This window comes from Ammospiza nelsoni, chromosome 12, assembly GCF_027579445.1.
Source record: "Ammospiza nelsoni isolate bAmmNel1 chromosome 12, bAmmNel1.pri, whole genome shotgun sequence".
NCBI lineage: Eukaryota > Metazoa > Chordata > Aves > Passeriformes > Passerellidae > Ammospiza > Ammospiza nelsoni.
Window position 1 is genome coordinate 8,794,364 of NC_080644.1, and position 21,298 is coordinate 8,815,661.

The window sequence follows — 21,298 nt, forward strand, 5'->3', positions numbered from 1 at the left end:
CCGGCCCGGCCCGGCCCCGCCCCCGCAGCGCCCCCGCGCGGCCACCGCCGGCACCGCCACACGGCGCCGCCACACAGCGCCCTCTGCTGGCAGCCCGCGGGGGCCTCCCGGAGTCGTGAGGGAGCCGTGTGCGAGCGGCCGTGCGCAGGGATCGGCCCGCAGGGATCTGTTCACAGGGATCAGCCCAGAGGGATGTGTTCACAGGGATCGGCTCACAGGGATTTGTTCACAGGGATCGGCCCGCAGGGACTGGCCCACAGAGATCAGCTCACAGGGATCTGCTCACAGGGATTTGTTCACTGGGATCTGTTCAAAGGGATCAACCCACAGGGATCGGCCCGCAGGGATCGGCCCGCAGGGATCGGCCCACAGGGATCGGCTCACAGGGATCTGTTCACAGGGATCTGTTCATCTGTCCCATCCACAGGGATCTATCTGCATAGCTCAATCCTCAGGGAGCCATCCGCCGGGATCTGTAAGGATCCATCATCCACACGGATACATACGGATCCATCTGCATGGAGCCATCCACAGGGATCCATCCACATGGATCTACATGGACCCATCCACACAGAGCCGTCCACACAGATCCACATAGATCCATCCACACAGAGCCATTAACAAGGATCCATCCACACAGTTTCACACGGAGCCTACAAGGATCACACCTACAAGGATCCATGCCCACAGGTCAATCCCCAGGGACCCATTCCCATAGGTGCATCCTTACAGACCTATCCACATGGATCCACACATGCAAACCCAGCCATGTGGATCCATCCATGCAGACCCATCCACATGGATCCATCCCCATGGATCCATCCATGCAGACCCATCCACATGGATCCATCCCCATGGATCCATCCATGCAGACCCATCCACACGGATCCACACAGACGCCTCCCCACAGACCCATCCACAAAACCATGTCCCCAAGTGCCACATCCGCACGTCTTTTAAATCCCTCCAGGGATTGTGACCTCTCCACTTTCTTGGGCACCTTTGCTAGTGCTTGTAACATTTTTGGAGAAAAAATTTTCCCTAATCTCCAATCCAAACCTCCCCTAGTGCAACTTGAGGATGTTTTCTCTTGCCCTATTAAAGAGCAAGCGCTACTTTTAACTAGGTTACCAGTACATCTGAAAAGAGGGTCTTACCATGATATTAATGAGAAAATCTCAGAATTTTCTCAATCAGTAGAATTATTTTAATTTTTCCTCAGTCTTAAGAGGGAGGGAGAAAGTATTTCTGGAGCTGTCAAGGCTCTCATGCCATTTCACTCTCCTTGTCTAAGGCTGAAAGTGGTGTCCAAACACAGGCCATTACTGTGGTATTTGAGACCTATTTCATCTATTGAACAGCTGCTGCTATCACTTCAGCTTAGTTTTTAAAATATAAAAAATCATCAGCAAGAAAAGAAATGGCTGAATGAACAAAGAGCCTTTATTCATCCCAATGGCCTCAGTAAGAAAAATGTAAGAGTGGAGGGGGGGAGAAGCAGATCCCATCTGAGACAGGATGGGAAAGTATTTCTTGCCAGAGTATTTCAAAGCTGTTTCGCCGTCATCGTCAGCAAATCTATGACAACATCTGGGCTGAGAGAGCAGATCAACACATCAAAGCAGCCCCAGCAGATATGGAGGGCTTGGGCTAAGGAGGTTATCCAGGGTAAATGGCATTTGGCAATTTATTAGCTGTTGTTTTTAGCAGGACTGCCATGTCTAGCACCCCGAATTAGAAACGACAGGCAGCTGCGCTCACTCAAATGAGTGAGGATGAGCGGGGCTTGGGAGCAGGTTTCACAGAGCCCCTCATTGTCTGCCTAAATCCCCTGTGCCTTTGAAACCTTGAAACCTCCTTGAAACCTCCTGTGCTTCCCAGGTTTGGGTCAGTGCTGTGCAGACTGTTTGCAGTGCTGGAGGTGGGAGCTAATGAGGCGTGCTGCGCTGTCTGCCACACGCGGGGGGATTTCGTAAGCCTGGCACCTGCTCCAGATGAATGCAGCTGATGGCACGGGCTGCAAATGTTGTCTATCCTCAGCCCAGCTTGAAATGTTTGAGGATTAGCTCTGTAAATCGCAGATTCTCACGAGTGCAGTGAGCAAAGCTCGCTGGGTCCAGGTGTTCTGCAGATTTAGAGACAATCTCTACTTTCAGGCCTGGTATTTGCTGCCGTGAGCACCAAGCCAAGGCCACTGGACCTTCTGAAGAGCCGACGGTCATACCTCTGTAAAGAATCAGAGAAGTGGAATTTAGGTCTTTCAAAACAGCAGATAAAGCTTTCATTCATAAACAAGGACTAAGGTTTGTTCTAAGGGAATTGCTGAAGGCTCCTAAAAAGCTCTCATGGATATTTGGTCAATGTGTGACAGGTATAAACTACACTAAACTGAGTTAATTTGTCAGGTACAGCAGATCTGGCTTTTTTTAACTTCTTCCTTAACCTCACCAAATCCCTGCCTGGTTGAAACTGAAATTTTTCAGACTATTTGATTTTAAAAACTGGATTGGGAATAATTTCTTTTAATTTGAACTAAGGCCTCCAACAAATTGCTTCTCTTTGAGAAATCCCATTTTGCCTCTAAAATCCTCAGGGACAGATTCATTAGGAGCTGTAGGACAACTTCCAGAGCTGAAGAGTGGTTGGAAGGCCTTGTCCCTTCATGCCCAGTCACCAGAGCTTAGGACACTTAATTGGACAGGTAATGGGGAGATCCCAGCTCCCTGAGCAGAGATTTGAAATAGGATCCAACAGAGCTGAAAAAAGCATCCTCATGACCTGCAGCAGACTGGAGGAAAATATTTCATAGAGTTCACATGATATCAACTATTAATTAGAGAAGGAACAATGACACTAAGGAGTTGTTAATTGTTTTAAATAAGTAAGTTGCTTAGAAATTTTATTTGTCTCGTTTTGGTGATTCTGTTAATTATCTGCTAAGCATTTTGAGTGCAAAGAAGTCTGCCTCGTTCATATGAGACTACAGTGTGGATACCTTCTGCAGAACTGAGGCTCCTCATCTTGAAGCAGACACCTCTTTCAACATAGTCAGTGGAAGGACAGCCTCAGCAGGCCTTTCCAGGAGCCCAGGGCAACTGCTCACCTAATTTACACACTTAAATTTAGCTGTGGAGAAATTCAGACCTTGCATGAGAGTAGCACTTTGCTCAGGTGCTGCATTTGTGATCTGCTGTTGCCTCAATGCTGAGATTAAAATGATGCTGCAGTGGGGTCACAGCCTCACTCCTCAATGTCATGAGACCCCTGCTCACAAGTTCTTCCTGCTGATCACTTAAAAATATTACAGGCTAGAAAGTGGCAAGATTGTTACTGAAAAGCTGATTATGCCTTAAAGCCATCACAGGACGAGTTACTGGAGTTTAATTCTTCAGTTCTGCAGGATGTTCAGCCGCCTTGAGTGTCCTGACACTTAAAAATAAATTGGCAAAGGCTGGGAGGTTTGCTGTGGAATAGGACCAAGACATTTGAATTGAAATCTCATTCCAAACAGTCAAACTAAACCTCTTGAGTGTGCTAAATAGGAATAATTTTATTTTATGAGATTTCTGGGTTCGCCACTCTGTGTTGTGGCGAAGGAGGGATGCTGTGAGGAGAAGGAGAGAAAATTACACAATTTTTTTTTTACCAAACTCAAGCAATGGTTCTTCTCTGAGCCACGTTTGGGGTAAGGTAGGATTTTTGGGAAGGTGTGCTCCAGGGGCACCAGGAGCAGCTGGTGGATGCCCATCCAAGCCCCCAGCCTGGCAGAGCCATCAGCATGTGTCCACACACTCCCTGGGGATGAGTTACCCCAGTGGTGACAACCCCTTGGGTTCTGGGACATCTTCTGTCTTCCCAGCCCATCCTCCCCCCTCCCAGCAATTCCCACAGCCTGCCAGCACCTGCTGACCCAACCCTGCCTGCCCAGGGCCCTGGCAGCCCCCAGCCCTGCCCTGGGGCAGCCAGGTGCTCATTCCTGCCCAGCCTCCCCTGCTCTCTGTTTTCCTTGGTGAGCACTGCTCACACCTCCATGATTGATTGTGTTTGAGTTTGATCCTGGAGTGTCCTGGGATGTTTGCATGAGAGGTGCTACATAAGCATAATTTGGGCTGTATTTTCTTTGCCTAATGGGAGCTTAAGCTTGAAGTGAAGATAGTTTTGGCCCTTTGCTGAGACACTTCCATCACTTTGAGCTCCACAGCCTTCTCTATTCACTGCTGGCTTAGGAAAAGAGATCAAAAAATAATATTGTGCTTTGTTCCCTTGTGTCAGTGGTGCCTTTGAAATGCAGCCCAGGGTAAGGCATAGCAGCCTTTCTCTGAAGCTGGCCTGGATCTTTGCTGGATCTTTGCTGCCCATCTCTGATGGGAAGGGATGCTCTTCCTACCAGCCCCAGCCCTGCCATGGGTCCAGGAAGAGCCAAGGCTGACCTGAGAGGGGATGATGTGTTATTTACAGTGGAGATGCTGAGCTGGGAAACAGAAGGGAGATGTTGGTAACTCATCACCTGTGTGGCTGCCCAGATAAATGGGAAAGGTCTTTCCCTGTCCTGAAACACCAGGAATTTTAGAAAAAGCAGTGGAAATTACCCCAGGGAATTTAGACAGAGTGAACTCAGCTAGACCCAGCCTGAAAACCTCTGCAGGTCACACACTTCCCTCCCAGTTCTCCTCAAGTGAATAGGAAGGATATGATCTGAGCTGCAGGGAATTTGCAGCATTTGGTGGTTACATCCAAAGATCAAAATATTTTGGTATATGGGGCGAAGCACAAGAAAGAACCAATTCAGTTTTCAGTGGTGCAAACTTTATTAATGCTAAAAATTAATACCTCTTGCTACAAAATATTTACATTTCTTGCTTGGCACAGCTAGATCACAGCAGAGCAGACTAATGACAGGGTTTGATTTACAGGAGAGAATGGTCTTGTGAGAAACATGAGTTTAATTTGTGGCTCTGACAAACTCCCTCCCCAGCCACAGACCCTTAGGCTCTGTATCCCCACACCCTGAGCACAATATGGGAGAGATTCTCTTCTTCTCTCTCCTAAATGGCTTTCAGAGAAAATGGTGAGGTTGCAGAGGGCTGCAATAATGGCCTGAAGAGCTTAAAAATAAGCAGAGTTCACAAAGATGTAAAATAGCTTCTCTGCATAGAATACAGATTAAGGAGCCCATTAGCAGATGAAGTGGGGATGAGATGACATGTGAAAAAAACATATAATTCATGTGATTAAGGGTACATGGGCATAAAATGATCTTAATTACTCATGTTTATGTCTAATTGCCTGACTTCCTTGAGCAGCTGTGGTGGCTGCACTTGCAGCTCCTTGATGAAATATTCCCCTTTTTTTTCCACAACACATAATTCATACCTTCTGTGTTTGCCAGAGAACCTCCTCATCCCCAACCTGTGCATTTGAATTAATCTGATTCTCGATGTGTTTTCTTTCAGGGGTGGCTGCTGAGAAGTTTTTCCCTGTAGGCTGAGTGGGCAGTGCTGTCCCAGCAGCAGTTATGGGGAATTCACTCCTGCCCAGACCAATTAACCTTCCTGCTAGCCATACATTAAAAACATTAATTATTATTCCCCATTATTTCCTTTCTATAAGAATTATCAAGCATAGATTAAAGATCACACCAATGACAACTTCCACAAAACCATTTGCTGGGTGGTCCTCGAGCTACTGTACCAAAACATTGCTTTTATTTTTTTATTTTTAGATAAAAAATACTTTTTATTGCAACTGATCAAACATGGGAAGGAAACTGTCTGTGCTAATTAATTCAAATTCAGAAATATGGACTTTTCAAACTCCACTGGTGCATTTTTAGCTCATATATTTGCAGGAAAGAATCAGAGTATAAAATTTGGAAGTGACTTTGTGTTGATTAGCTGTCCTGGTTTCTTGACTGGATACCAGATACAGCCAGCCACAAAACATGAGCTATTTCAGTTCAAGGTATAATTATAAATATTTAAGTATAAATCTAAAATATATGTGTACATAATATTTAATCTGAGCTTTACTGGCTTGGATAATGATAAAAGTGTTGGCTGGAAATGTGATTTGGATTTTTCCTGACCACAATGACCATTAAAATGCTCTGCAGACAAAAAAATAATAATTACAAAGATCTTCAAAGGGTGTGCTGAAGAGCCAGTGCACTCAATTCTGTCACAGGCTTAATTTGGATGCCCAATATTATAAATTATTATTTTTAAGAGTTATTTGTATGGTTTTTTACCTATGCATTCCCTCTGTTCAGTGAGCTTAACATCTCTACTAACCTTGCCATGCTTTCACCACAGGGCTGCCCCATATTTCAACCTTTGCCAGAAGAAACCAGGATGCCCCAGGCCATGGAATTTATTTATATATATATTTATGATCATCAGCCATGGGTGGCCCCTGACAGACAAGAGGGGCAGGAAGGCACTGAGGTGAGATGTGTCAGGGTGAGGTGCTGAGCAATGCCCAGCTCAGCCATCCCCAGGTGAGGGCAGGGAAGGAATGAATTTGCCTCAAGAAGAAGCTCAGAGCTGTTCTGATGCCTGTGCTTCAGTTTTTTCCATTTTTCCCCATCCAGGACCCTTCCCTTCATCATCTGCAGGAGTTTTGGAGCCCCATGAACAGAAGAACTACTAGTAGGCTTAAATGCTCCCAAACTGTCCCGTTCTCGGCTGTTTTTGATGGCCTGGAAAGGCTTGGGATGGCCTTGGGCAGCCCGCGCTCCAAAGGACGAAAGGAGTCTTCAGGTTTTTTCTCGGTCTTCAGTGTTTATTAGTTTTTATCTACAAGATTTTCTCTCGGCCCGACAGAGGTCTGCACAGCAAGCCAGCCATGAGCACACTGCGAGCCCTCGGGGCGGTCACCTATCTTTATACCCAAAACTATGTATAAGATATTTACCTATTTTCCCCAATACCATTCACCCCTATTGACAAGTGCACTTTTAGTAAGAACCAATCCCAAAGTGCCACCACCACCACAGAAGATGGAGGCCAAGAAGAAGAAGAAGCAGGACAGGACACGCCCCAATTCCTCCATCTTACTTCTTTAGACTCCCCTGTACTGAAATTCTAAAACCTGTGTTTCACACTATAATTAACCTATCCCTTCACCATTTATCCCAGTGAGATCCTCCCTTCCTCATGCAGGTGTCGTCTCCTGTGCAGGATCAAAGTCCAGCCACCAGACACTTCTGGTAACATTCCAGGACCTCCGAGCCCCCCAAGGGTTATCTCGGTGTCTCTGCATATCAGGTCTGATGTGCTGAGATCCCACACCAAACATCAGATTGAGCCTGAAGTGTCTGTTTGAGCTTCTGAACCTTCTCCAAGGCATCTCCTGGTGTTTCCAGGCTCGAGGGGCTGGCAGAACCATCACTGGTTCATTACAGTCTGACCCAAATTTTCACCAAGGAAGCCCATCCCAGCCTGCCAGGCACACAGCATCTCCCAAAATACAGCAACCCAGCCTGCACCTTGCCAAGTGGAAGGAAGGTGTGGAGGGTGGTCAACAGTGCACAGAAACCGGCCCCACAGAAACCAGCAGCCCAAGCAGGAGGAGGTAGGTGATGGGTGTTGTGCTCCTCCTGCCTAGACTCTACCTGTTCTGAGAATAAACAACTTTTTTTTTTCCTCCTCTAGCTTTAATACTGGTGAAAAATAAAATTAAAGCCAAATCCTAATGCTTTAACTAAATCAGAGCATTTACCAGCTTCACTTAAAGAAACAGGATTCTTTTCACAGGTGTTTATTTGTACTGTTCAAACAAGATTTTTTTTCAAATATAAGCCCACCACAGATGTGCAACTCAGCCCAATCTCTGTTGACACCACTGGGAGGTTAGGAACAAAAATACACATGTAACATGTTCTGCCTTTTGCTGGAACAAGGCCTTTCTTTGGGCTGATTATTTAATGTGGGCCCCAAACAACTGGCAAAGCAGATCATGCTCTGGGGTGGAAGATGAGCAGGACCCTGTGAGATGATGGAAAATGCCAGGACTGCACCTGGTGCCGGGGAGGAGGATGGGGGGATGCATTTCCCTCCTTTCAGAGGGGAGGTTTGGCATGCTGGGGTGAGCTCCATCCTCCCAGGACGTCAGCATTGCTGGGGCTTTGAACTGCACTTCAAAGCTGGGGCTGGAGCGAGGTTTCTGCAAACCAGAGACACAGGTAAATATTTGTCAGAGTCAATTAACCCCCCTCACCACCTCAGCAGTCACTGGTGGGAGGCGGCTGGAGGGGTTTCAGCAGGCACAGAGGGGAGCCTTGTTGATTTACTGAACCACTTCAGGAGCTGGGCAGACACAAAGCACTGCCAGGAGCCTCCCCTCAGCACGGTCCATGAACTCCCGCACACACCTCATCCTTTCCATCTCTGGGGCAAGCAGAGGGGAAAATCCTTTTCTTGTCTGGGGAGAGGACCAGTCCTGCTCCCAGCACTGCTGCTGTAGCTTTATAACAACTTCATTGATGCCAGGTACTCCAGCTGGGCATCAGCTGCTCACAGAGCACTTTGTGTGTCCCACCTGCTGCTGCAGGTTCAGCCATGAACACTGTGAGTCACTTATTCCAGGAGACACAACATCATAGAACACCCATAAATTTATCAAGTTCTGGCTTCTGACGTCCCACCAACCCATTGCAGAGGGACTCAGGGTGTTTGTTTTCGAGAGAGGGCCTTGCTGGACCACTCTGGCCATGATGTCTGTACTGCAGCAGCTGCTGGAGGGGGAAATTCAGACACACTGAGCCACCAAAACCCCACCAACGCCCCCAGGCTTCCTCTTGCTTATAAACACAGCATCAAAGTGCAGCTTCAATAAAAAAGGGAAGGGAAAAAATAGAAACAGCTGAGCACCAGGTGAGATGAATGCAGATGGATGGGGTTGGGCTAATTCCTCACCCCCTTCCCAAACCTGACCCTGCACCTTCACTGCTCCAACGTGGTCCCTGGGGCAATGCCACCCTCCCTTTCTCTGGCCAGAAACCCTCAGCTGGATGTTAAAAACACAAAAGGAAGTGCAGGGGCTGTAACAGGGTCTAGCTGGGTATGTGCAAAGCCCCTGGGGGTGTCTTTGAGGGACACGGGCTGGGAAATGCTGGGGGAGGCTCTGGGGGTGCCCCCTCCCCGTGCCTGGGGCACTGTACTCCCGCCTCTCCTTGTTTCAGGGCAGGGAAAGGACAGGAGGGGCATCAAGACATCATGAACCTCATCAGCCCCACTCCTCAGGGGCCACCACAAGCCCAGGCACCTGAAAACCTCTGCAGGTCACATATTTCCCCCCCAGCTCTCCTCAACTGTGAATAGGAAGGGTATGATCTGAGCTGTAGGGAATTTGCAGCGTGTTTGGTGGTTACATCAAAAGATCAAAATATTTTTATATATAAAAAATATTTTTGATGTATATATTTTTGATCAAAATATTTTTATATATCAAATAAGTATTAGGCACACCGTCCTGACACTGGGGTGTGCCCAGCTCTGCTGCTCTTTCCTCCCCATTGCTGGTGGCTCACAGGCAAGGTCAGACCAACGTGGGTGTGTCAGCACAAACCTCTGTGTCATGGTGAGGACACAGCCTGAGTGACGGACAGAGATGCCAGAGAGTTGCAGGAATCCCCCATTCTCCTCCTTCTGTCCTTCTAAGGCTGGACACAGGGACAGTGGAGCTGCCAGCACTCACACCAACCTCAGAGCTCTCATCTTCAGAGAAGGTTTCCCACTTCCATGATTTTCGGGACTCACATGTCAGCATGTCCTCTGGTCAGGAAGGAAAGACCCTGAGAAGTGTGTCTCCCTTCAGAGAGAGATGTAGAGATAATCTCTCCCATTTTACAGAGCATCCCAAGAGTCTCAATTTCTGCTTTCCCAGATTTTTTCCAGCTTTGAGCAAAGTGGTCCTTGCAAACTTCTGAGCCTCCGTGGCTGTACCTGAGAAATTCCATGTCTAGGCAGAGAGAAATCTGGTGGCTTGGATCCAGCCATCTGGACGCGGGAAAGCTTGGAAGTCCCATGAGAAAAAGGAGATTTCTTGGCAAAGATTCACAATCTTTATGGGAGAGTGGAGGGGAAATACAAAATGTCCATCAAACTTCTCACTTTCCGTAGGCAGAATTCAGGAAGCCCCAAGATGTGCAGGTACAGCAAGAGACTTTTAAAGTGAAGAAAAATATCACAGGCTCCTTTCAATTTCCATGCCAGGATCTGGCAGATGTTGCAGAAATCCTGCACAGTCCTGCCCTGCTCTCCTGGAGGGGCTGAACTGGCTCTGATGCAGGACAGGTCACAGGAACCCCTCAGAGCCCTCTGGTAGGTGAGATCAGTCAAGATGGGATAGAATGAGCAGAGAAATATGTATGGAAAGTGATTTGCTCAGTGTCACTGTGGAGATGGAAAACCTCTGGATTTCATCCCTGTGTCATCTGTGAGGTGCTCACTCTGCTTCAGCACTGCTGGGGAGAGCTGAACTGCTGTGTTAGCACACCCAGAGCCTCTGGGGGCACATCCTTCCTGCCCAAAGCCCCTGAATCACCTCTGGATGTCCCTGAGAGTTCCTGTGCTCTGCCTTTCCTTCTGCACCGCCTTCCTGCACTCACCAGAGCCTGCTTTTAATTCCCCCCAGGCTTTGGATGATCATCACCCACCTAAGCTGCATCTCCACCTTCCTGCCCCAGGCAGACCCTGGGGAGAATTTACCCCCATCCCAACATTCCACGGCACGAAAAAACACTGCAAACATCGCCCTCTTCCTTCAGAGGCAGGGAGGAAAAGCAGAATCTCTCTCAGCCCCAGCCATTCAATCTGAGCCAAACAAACAAACACTTGCAGTGTTTTTCTACAGCAAAAACCTTTTTCAGCTGGAGACAAGGAACCTTGCAGTGGTGGGATGGTCAGAGGGTGTTTGCTGGTGCTCCAGTTATGGGCATATGAGCAGTGGGGCCACCCCAAGAAGAGGAGCAATGGGAACAAGACCTCCCTGTGCAGCCACAAAAAACCTGCCTGTGAACCAGAGCCAGGTGCTCAGTTTCTATCTTAATTTTGGTCTTGGAAAAAAAGGGAATGGAGTGAATACACAGGGGCTGCAGTCAAGCTGTGGCACACCCCCGTCCAAGCAAGAAAATTACACGGTGAGGCTGCCAGGGTGTCCTGAGTTCACTTCCCTGGGTCTGGGCTTTTGGGGCTGGGATGCACTAGCCCCCATCCAGCAGCTGATCCAGCCCTTTGCTGGACCACTCCCAACCACTACACAGTGGTTGTGTCAGATGATGAGGAAAGACATGATCTCAGCTCACCCCAGATGATGAATTTAGTGCAGGCTGGTGAGGTGGGAAATTCCCACCAGGACTCCTGGGTGTGAGCAATGGGTTTCCCACCAGTGAGCCTGGAAAACAATCATGCACAAATCTGGCAGCAGCAGAGTACAAACCCCACCAGCACCGTGTTCCCAGGGCTGTTGGTTCTGGCACGGGTCCGTGGGCACAGCTGGATGTGGGCTGCACCTGCTGGGGCAGCTGTGGGTGTGCAGTGGGGATGGGGGTGGGCACAGCACTGCTGTGGGGCAGGGGGTCTCAGGAGCCAGCCTGGTTGCAGCTGGTGAGGAGCTCACAGCTGATGCTCAGCTCTGAGGTTTGGGTGTTTCTTGGTCTCAGCTGACTCAGGGTGTGATGGGTCCCTCTTCCCACTGAGCTGAGAGTTTCTTCTCACCTTGGCAGTGTGCAGTGAGACCATCACACACCCACTGCACCAGGCTAAACAACCATTTGTTAGCAAGCAGCAAATTAACTATCTTCCAAATTGTGCTGAGAGGAGCTTCCGTGTTATTTAAGTGAATTTCTAAACTTAGCCCAGTTACTGTAAAAAAATACCTTTGCAGGCAACTACTGTCCACAGAGCTTGACTTCAGAGATGTTTATTTCTAGAGCTAGTGGAAAAATTTCTCACCTTTCAAAGGTTCCAAATATATCTTGGTGCTGGCTGGAGCCATTGGCCATTAGAGTTTCCTCACAGGCTGATGGTGGGGCCACAGCTCTGACAGTGCCACAGGTGTTGTGGGGAGAGGTAGGGGGCTGGCACCCACCTCTTCAGCAGGGAGCTCATGGAGGGTCATGTCAGTCTTGAGGGACACCTTAGTTAATACCCTAAAACAAGTGGTTTTTACTTCAGGACTCAAAAGCATTAGTCCTGGCCAGCTGCACCACTGAAAGGAGATAATTGTAGTGCCCAGGCCACTTTTGGAGAGGGGTCAGGAGCCAGACTGAGGGCAAGGCTGCTCTGTGCCTGGGTGGTTGGACCCACACATGCAGGCTCCTGCCCACACTGTCATCTGATGGCTTTCTACACCATCACTATATACAAAATGGGAAAGGTTTTTTCCTCACTTTAGCAAATGCACAAGCAGAAACTGTGGGTTATAAGAGGACATTACACCTGAAGCAGAGGGATGTGCTGGGCATTGAATGAAAAGCTCCAGGAGAGCTCCTGTCCCTGCTGATGGTCACCTCTTCAGTGTGAGGTCTGATATAGCTCTTCCTCCAAGGTTCAGCTTAGCTCAGTAAAGGATTCAGCATTTACAAAGAACTCCTAAATCGGAAGAAGGATGACTTTGGAGTCCTCAGACTTCAGGATTGATCTCAGTTTTGTTACACCTCAACAGGTGTTTCACTCCTGGAAGATCCCAAAAGAATATACAGGAGCCCAGCCTGGGCTTAATCCAGTCACAAGACGTGGAGATCAAATCTTCCAAGCTCTAAGTCAGAGGAAGATCTCCCTTCATGATGTGTTAGGAGGAACCAAGCTCTGGATATGCTGGACCTCTACAGGACTCCAGAAATGAAAAAATCCAACAAAAGCCCCACTTTCCTTCTCTGTCAGGGCGGGCACCAAGGTATCTGGTGCTCTTGATGTTTGAGGTGGGACTGGGGGAAAGGAACATCTTTCAGCAAAGATGGAAAATGAGCCTTTCTGTCAGTTGATAGGAGGGGAATATTTTACTCGAGCTACAGAGTTTGTGCATTGCCTGGGGAAAGTTTTGTTCAGACAAGACCCTAGTTTCATTGTATTTTACACCAATAAGGAGAAGGCTCCTACTATGGAAATCCACATCAACCTGCTCCAGGCATCAGGAGGCTCAGGGAGCACAGCAGATCCTGACGTCAGCAAAGGGCAAAGCCCTGCTCAGTCCTGTATGGGCTCATGTCACCGTCTGCCACCTTGGAATGTGGGTGATGGTTGATGTCCAAAGCCAACAGATGGGAGAAATAAACATGACAGAGAAATCCTGCAAGTCCCATTATGTCTTATTCTGGAGCAAGCTGCTGTCTGTTGGTCATAAAAGCATCAGAGTGTGTCTCTGCCAGGAGAGTGCTTGAACGCAGTGATTTATCTTTTTTGTTCCCCCTGATGCTCATTAAAATGGGAATTTGCCTGCTGTGGCTGTATCCAGCTGAATGCATGTGCTCCTTGGCTCCCAGCGAGGTCCTCGCTGCAGATACCGTGTGCTTTGGCAGCCGGGCCAGTCTGGGCTGCAGGATATTACGCCTGGCAGGGACACAAACCCCTTCCAGTTCCTGGAATTTGGATTGTCTCGTGGAGTGCTGATTAAGCAGTGCTTTCAATCTGCACCCAAGACAAAACCTTCGCCTTGCCTCAGCTGCTGCGTGGCACAGGGAGCTGCGGTGGGTTCAATCTCCTCGAGCCCCCAGGGAGACAAAACCTCCACAAAAAATCCCAAATTAAAAGCTTTGCAGTTCACAGTGTTGGATGAGCATTTGCTGCTCAGGGCTCTGTCTTCTGTGAAATAATAGATCATTAAAAACCACCCTTTCCACAACACAGCCCCAGAGCGCTTGCCTCAGTGTGCACTTGGCAGCAGCTGCACCTCCCAGTCTGCCCAGTTAAGATCACTGCTGCATGTCCCCATCTGCCTTTTTAATCTGCTGGGAATGAAACTGCCTTTACCAGCCTCGCTAATGAGAGATTTGATATCTGGGTTTGAGTGGAGGGAGGCAGCACCACTGCCTGCCCCCCTGGTGCAGCACAAAGCTCTGTCCTGCTGCTGGTCCCTGGAGCTGGCACAGCTGTCTCCATAGATGGACATGGAACAGGGGTGTCTGCAGGCTGGCAAACTGGGGATGGCACTTTGCCCAGCACCTGTGGACAGGTGACTGGTGTTTTGGGGTGATCTGGTGCTGGAAGGTGAGGCTGAGCTGGTTAGACCCCAGAACAGGCAGCCTGGAAATTCAGAGGGCTATGGAAGCCACCCTGGCACCCTGGCATTCCCAGTGCCATCCGCAGCACAGCACAGGCCCCCACAGGATACCCAGCCCTGCTGGTTCATGGGGTGCTGCTGCTCTCTGCACTGAGGGATCCCCTCCTGCAGTGCTGCAGTGGGGCCAGAGATGCCCCAGCTGCATTTGCCCTGTCTCCTCACTGGCACAACCATCATCCCACCAGCTGGGTGAGGAATGGATGGAAACACCTCTCTGGCACACGTCTCAGCAGCTCCCCAGGGCCCACAGCACCTTGAATTGCTTTATGAGAGAGACAATGCCAGGAAAAATGTACAGAGGGGTCTCTTTTGCTGGAGGCTCCCAGCAGGGTGAGGCTGTATTGGTACAGCACATCGGCTCATCACCTGGGCATTACTCCTGCTCCATGCTCAGGTCTGCACTGAACTCCTGATCAGCTTCTGCTGCACAGCAGGTCTCTGGGACAGCTGGGTGCAGCCAGCCAGGCTCTGGGACATGCTGTCAGTCCCTGCACAGGCAGGATTTATGGGTCTGGGATCCTCAGCTCTTGTCAGTCAGAGCTGTGGGCATGAGAAGCAGTGACCTGCAGCTGCTGTGGGACTGCCTTCTCCTCCCTGCTCTCCATCTCTGTGCCCCTTGCCAGCTCAGGAGAAGGAGTTTGGCCTTGGTGCTCCTCTTGATGCAACTGTAGAGCCAGAACCTGGCTCCAAAGCTGCCTGTGGTGATCCCAAAGCTGGTGAGGCACAGGGGGAGCAGCACCTTGCTTACCTGGGGCACTGTAGCATGGGGGCATGGCAGGAGCTGCAGGTCACTCATGGCCACCTGGGCTGGCTCTCAGCACGGTGGGAGGAAGATGTGACAGGCATTGCAAGCAGCCCCTCCAGCTGGCCAGGTGTCTCTGTGACCTGCAATAACTCAGCTGTCCCCTGGCATCGTGACTGTGTGGGATGTTGTAAGGAAACACACTTGATGCTGCAGGATATAGCTTTCAGATGCTACAGCCATTTCCCCTGCCTGGGGACAGACACATGGACACCACGGAGGGAGCACAGCCCTGCTTTCCCCTGAGATAACCCTGGCTGGGCACTGCCAGCTCAGGTCAGTGCTGGGGCCATGGGCAGAGTCCCTGTGGCTGTGACAAGTTCCAACCCTTGGGTTACACACAGGTGGCGACGCCCAGCCCAGCAAGTGGCTTCATCTATAACGGGGAGAGCTGCTGACCCAGGGACGTGTGTGGCCACCAGGGACATCTCTGCCATCTGCTAAGCTCGCACCAAAGTGGGGTGACCCTGTGGCTCCTGCTGATTCCTTACCGGGGCAAAACCCTCTGTGCATCCCCCACCGACCTGGGTCCGCTTCTCTGCCCGCTGCTTCCAGCAAGATCCCAGCTAGGGAAGGAGCAGCAAAGAGATGACTTTGGGAATCTGTCCCTGTGGGTAGCCTGAACAAACCCCCAGGAGCAGCGAGGAGCAGCCCCTCCGCCCGCCGAGGCATCCACCGAGCCGTGCTGTGCCCGCTCCCCCCGGCGCCGTGCGGGGCTCCTGTGCCTGCGTGAGCCCGTGTGCGCCGAGGCACTCACCAGCCTATAAATCTGCTGCCAGGGCTCTGTCCGAACTTCAGCACGTTCCCCGGGGGAAGAGTTGAGATGCAGCTTGTGCGTCACTGGCCGCAGCGGGCTGCCCGCCGGGGCTGAGCCGGTTCTCCCGCATCTGCCCCGCAGCTCCATCCGCATCTGCCCCGCAGCTCCATCCCGCAGCTCCATCCTGCATCTGCCCCGCAGCTCCATCCCGCAGCTCCGTCCCGCCGGGCTCCGCCGCTCTCAGCGCAGGGCTCACGGTACGTGCTCGGGGAACATCCTCCCGCTGCTCCGGGATGCTAGGAGGTGCATTGGCTGACGGATGAGGGGATATTCCAGCGTTTTCCCTTTTTTTAAAATAAAATACTCGGCTTTTGCAGCGCCAATTTTTCTTTTCCACCTAAATCGTTAGGATTTCTCAACCGTGCTTTAAAGTCTTGCCGTGAGTTTCTTTATCTATGTGAGGGTTCTGTTTGTGCTGGGGATTTATTCAAGAAACCAAACTCCCGGGAAGTTACAGGGCAGACGGCTGCAGCATACTCCTAACTAACCCCTGTGCCACAGGTACGTGCCATAAGTGAAAAAATGGAGGAGACTTTCTACAGATTTTATCTTTTTTAAAAACAAACAAGAAAATCTATTCCCCAGGTATATCCCTGACAGTCTTGGGGAGTTTGCTCTGATAAAAAAGGTTATTAAAGAGATTAATTGTAAATATTACTATTTTTAATAGGGAAAAACTACTGTTATTAATAGGGAAAAAGAAACTTTGTTTCCACATTATTTTGGGCAACGGTGCTTGCATGGTGTTTGCAACCCTGAGTGGTGCCTGTGCTGTTTTCTCTCCTAGATCTGCACACCAGCAGCAGGGACCAGCAATCCCCCTTGTCCTTGCCTAACTCCGTGCAGGAGCAGAACTCCGCCGGCTGTTCCCAGCGAGGGCGGGCTGGCATGGCCGTGCTCCAGCTGCACCTGTACCTCACGGCCCTGGGCTGCTGGGCGACACAGCTGTCCAGCTCCCTGCTGCTGCCCAACGCCACCGAGCTGCTGTCCCCGCCCGCGGGCGCGGCTGCGGGGCTGCTCCGGGCCGAGGGGGTCCCGCGGGGCCGGCGGAAGAGATTCCTGTCCCCCCAGGACATGGGTGTGATCCTGGACTACCACAACCAAGTGCGGGCACAGGTGTCTCCACCCGCTGCCAATATGGAATATATGGTGAGTTGGGCTGCGGCAGGGTGGTCCACAGCTCTGGTGGGATCAAGGGCTCACTTCTGATGTGGGAGCCCTAGCCAAAGAGGGACGTCAGGGTGTTGGCCAGATTCCTGGCTGAACACATGTCCTGGGGGATTTTTTTGGGTCCCATGCAGCCTCTGTGCAGAGGGATGGAGTCCCAGCACAGAGATGTTTCCCCATGAGGGCAGATTTAGGATCTCTGGACCTGTGTCTGGGACATCTGGGAGGCGGCTACAAGCACAAAAAGCTCAGGTCCCAACCCAAAGCCGATGCAGAAGCCTCTCCCCAATTGCATCTGTGAGGGATGATCCCATCACAATCTGCAGGGTCCCTTTTGACTGTTCCAAGTGGTGCCAGCTCCCAGAAGAATAAATGTTCAGGAGTGAGTCAAGGAAGGGATGCACAGCCTTGACAGGCTGGGCAGCTCCAGATGAGGGTCACCCTGGGCAGAACTTTCCCTAGGTTCTGTCCTCCCTGCCTGGAGCTCATAACCCAGCCCTAAAGGTCCTCCAAGAGGAGCTATTTCCAGCCTACACAGGGCAGGACCCTCAGGGAAGGAGGTGCCACATGCTGCTCTGCTCCCAGGAAGGGGACCTGCTCTGAGGGAGCAGCTGGGTGGTCCCTGGATGTGGTTTGGAGAAGCACACAGCAGCCCAGCTTGCTGGGTACCAGAGCAGGTCAGACATGCCCAGGAGCATCCTGCACTGCTTCTTGCTTGGCCTAAATTCCTGCCTTCCAAAGTAACTCACACAGGCATCTCCCCAGAGGCTTCAGGATGGGCGAGGGAGCTTTAAATAATGCATGAAGGAACCAGCTGTGGCCAGGGCTGCACTGAGGGCTGGGACAGCTGTGAGGCTGCAGGGTTTCACCCCTGTGCTCAGCTCCACCTTGTGCAGGAGCTCATTCTTGGAAGGAATCACACACACAGGGTTTGCAGCACTGCAGGGCATCCCTGCTCTGCTACGCTGTGTGTCCAGAGCTGTGGCAGCAGCTGGGGAGGTCCATGGCTCCTGGACATGCTGCTGTGCTTCCTTCCCCTGGACATTCTCTAGCCTGATGCATGAGTCCTATTTTTTGAACACTCAGGGGTGCTCAGAAAGCCCACATAGCATGAGGGAGCAGGTTTCTCCTCTTCCCTCCTCTGGGAATCCAAAACTCCTGCGTGCCCTTTCCCTTCCCTGCCCAGGTGTGGGATGAGCGTTTGGCCAGGGCAGCGGAGGCGTGGGCTGCGCGCTGCCTGTGGGACCACGGCCCCCCCGAGCTGATGAAGTACGTGGGACAGAACCTCTCCATCCAATCGGGCAGGTGAGTGCCCTGCAGGCACAGGGAGCTCCTGGGAAACCCCCACACCCCACGGGGCTGCAGGAGGAGCAGCTGCAGCCCCTCAGCCAAGGAGCAGAGGGGCTCTGAGCTGGCATTGCATGGAGTGAGATAGAGCTGAGAGGCATGTCAAGGACCCCGGGGTGGAGGAGGAGGGCCCAGCTCTCCTTCTCCTGCAGAGCTTCTCCTTCTCCTACCCTTCTCTTGCAGAAGGGTAAATACAGGAAAGCAGAGGTGCCTGCTGCTCATTTGGGAAGTTTGCCATTATTCTCCTCTCTGCCAGGCACCCCGACCAGGGGGATATGGGTCCTGGATCTCCTCCACGTGGCTGAGTGCTCAGGTGTCTCTGGTCTTCTGGCTTGGCACAAGGACGTCCTTACCCTCTTTTTCCCAGGAATGCTTTTTCCCAATGAGCCCTGGCCCCAGATAATTTCTCTCCTCCACTTCCTCCTTGTGGATCTTTCCCTTCCTTTCCTTCTCCCATGACCCCTGATGTGGAGGAGATCCACCTAAGCTGTAGCACCGTTACAGGTACCGCTCTGTGCTGGACATGGTGAAGTCCTGGCACCAGGAGAAGCAGCACTACTCCTTCCCCCAGCCCCGGGAGTGCAACCCCCGCTGCCCCTCCAAGTGCAGCGGCTCCGTCTGCAGCCACTACACACAGGTGAGCACTGCAGCCCCCGCGCTCCAGATGCAAGGGGAGCCTTGTGCAGCTCACAGCTCCTCTGCCAGCAGCAGCTGGGATGCAGGGTCAAACCCTGGCAGCTCCAGCTTCAGATCAGGCAGGTCAAACCCTGGCAGCTGGCAGTCTGTCTGCTGGACACAGCAATGCCAGCAATGCCCTCCCACCCCGTGCTTTTCCAGCATTTGGGCTGTTGCAGGAAGGTCACATGGGTTTACAACCAACTGGAGGAGCAGCTGGGACTTTCTGGCCAGTTGACAAGGAGCTTTCAATTGTTTAGAAGCTTTTCCCCCCCCCCCTTGGCCTTTCTCTCCTCACTGCACTTCTGGTAACTTAAAGGTGGTGAAGAGAAAAAAAAAAAGCTGCTTTGTACTTTTGCCAAGATGAATCCTCTTCTCTGTGATGGAACAGCTTCATAGCACCCAGCTGTTTCTGGCTCCCTGGGAATGCAGCCCCTTCATCTCCTGGCACATTCTCACACAGCCTGGCCAGCACAAGATGGAAAACTCCTCTGTTCCTCTGCCTGGCTGCAGAGCTGTGCCAACCCCTAATTACCTCTTCTTCATGGCTCCAACCCTTACCTGAGCATCTGCATCCCCATGTGGCTCATCCATGAGGATACTCAGGGATGCTCTTGGTTGCAAAAGGGCAATATACACTTTTTATGGAAGAGATTTAACCTGGAGAGGCTTTAGGAGGAGCTTTAGTCTCTGTTCGACCTCCCTGTGTGCAGGGTAAGCTGCTGGCCATGATTCAGTGTGAGGTTTAGGAGTTAATTTGGGTAAATTGGAGCAGTGACCCAGACTCTGCTGCTCATGGATGTGAGCTTGGCAAGGCAGGTTCAGATAGGAGAGGGAGATTAAAAAGTCGTCCTCTGATAAAAAAGCACTGCCTGTGATGGGGCAGCATCCAGCCAAAGCAATTGGGGCAGCTGGGATGCAATTCCATGGGGAAACAGCCTTGAGCTGGCATCCTGGGACTATCAGCTGTGGATGTCTGGGTGGATGGACACCAACAGTGTGTGTTCTCTGTCCTGGCACAGATGGTGTGGGCAACCTCGAGCCGCCTGGGCTGTGCCCTGGGCACCTGTGCCAACGTGCGGGTGTGGGGCAGCACGTGGCGTCACGCCATCCTCCTGGTCTGCAACTATGCCATCAAGTAAGTGACTGGGGACAGCCCCCCGTGCCATCCTCCCTCCCCACAGCAGTGTCAGCAGTGGGATGATGATGCTCAGAGGTGATGCCCTCTTCTCTTTTTAGGGGCAACTGGCTGGGAGAAGCGCCCTACAAGGTGGGGCGGCCATGCTCAGCCTGCCCCCCCAGCTACGGCGGGGGCTGCTCCAACAACATGTGCTTCAGCGGAGTCAAATCCAACCAAGTCAGCTGGTTCTAGGGCTGCAGCCCCACGAGGAGCCCTGGCAATGGAGATGGGGTGAACAACAATTATTTATAACACTGACCCCCCTGGCAGCCTGGCTGTCCAACCCGCTTCATCCTAATGGCACGTAGGAAAATGCTTTTCTAACACATCTCCAGCAGTGCTGTCTGGCTGCTTCCCACCTTGGGGGAACTACGGACAGTGCAGGTCCCTATTTTCTGAAATGAGGAAGATTTTGGGGTGCATGGAGGGAGTGGGGCTGGCTGGCATGGTCCCTGCTCTGCAGACTCAGGGGGTTTTCCCCTCGGTGCTAAGGCTGGTGTAAGCGTTCCAAGATGCTCCCCTCGTGGTGAGCAGCTGGATAAGTGGGGAGCCCCGAGCATGCTCCTGCTTCACAGCAGCCCCTCTGACTGTGGGGCCCCCAGCTCTGAGCCCCCCAATAAAGCAGCCTGGAGACCCCCATGCTTGTGTTGGTTCTCCCTCACTCACAGCCTCGAGGTAACACCGAGCCAGTGATTCTGCTCTGGTTTGGGGTGTAAGCAGCAAAGGGGGGGCAGATGCCCTTAGTGGGGCCACGGGCTACGGGCACAGGAGATGCCTGGGCGCTTTGCTCCATCGTGTGGGAGAAGCCAGCACTGCTGGGACACGGGCTGGTGGTGACGCTGAAGGGCCACACACTCAGTGTCCCGCCCATGCTGTCCCACACCATCCCACTGCTGTATCTCGCACACCCTATTATCCACACGCCTTCCCTCTCCAGAACCTCTCAGCACTCAGCAAACTCAGGGATGCCTGAATTACGAGTCCTTGGATCTGAGCATCCAGCTGTGGATTCCTGTGCTGCAGCCCTCTG

The 21,298-nt window shown here is 51.5% G+C and overlaps 1 protein-coding gene across 1 annotated transcript; it reads left to right on the forward strand.

The window, feature by feature from the left end:
• Nucleotides 1-16,787: 16,787 nt before the first annotated feature.
• R3HDML (R3H domain containing like) lies at nucleotides 16,788-20,460 on the forward strand. Its single transcript, XM_059481013.1, has 5 exons — nucleotides 16,788-17,048; nucleotides 18,253-18,371; nucleotides 18,918-19,050; nucleotides 20,111-20,226; nucleotides 20,328-20,460. Exons 1-5 carry the CDS (start codon nucleotides 16,788-16,790, stop codon nucleotides 20,458-20,460), a joined length of 762 nt encoding a protein of 253 aa, XP_059336996.1.
• The last annotated feature ends 838 nt before the right edge of the window (nucleotides 20,461-21,298 follow it).

Bases quoted from the DNA above. Each gene is read 5' to 3' on its own strand.
- R3HDML (XM_059481013.1), top strand. From the start codon at position 16,788: ATGGCCGTGCTCCAGCTGCACCTGTACCTCACGGCCCTGGGCTGCTGG. The intron at 17,049-18,252 runs GTGAGTTGGGCT...TTCCCTGCCCAG, and splicing joins CTGCCAATATGGAATATATG to GTGTGGGATGAGCGTTTGGC. The intron at 19,051-20,110 runs GTGAGCACTGCA...GTCCTGGCACAG, and splicing joins TCTGCAGCCACTACACACAG to ATGGTGTGGGCAACCTCGAG.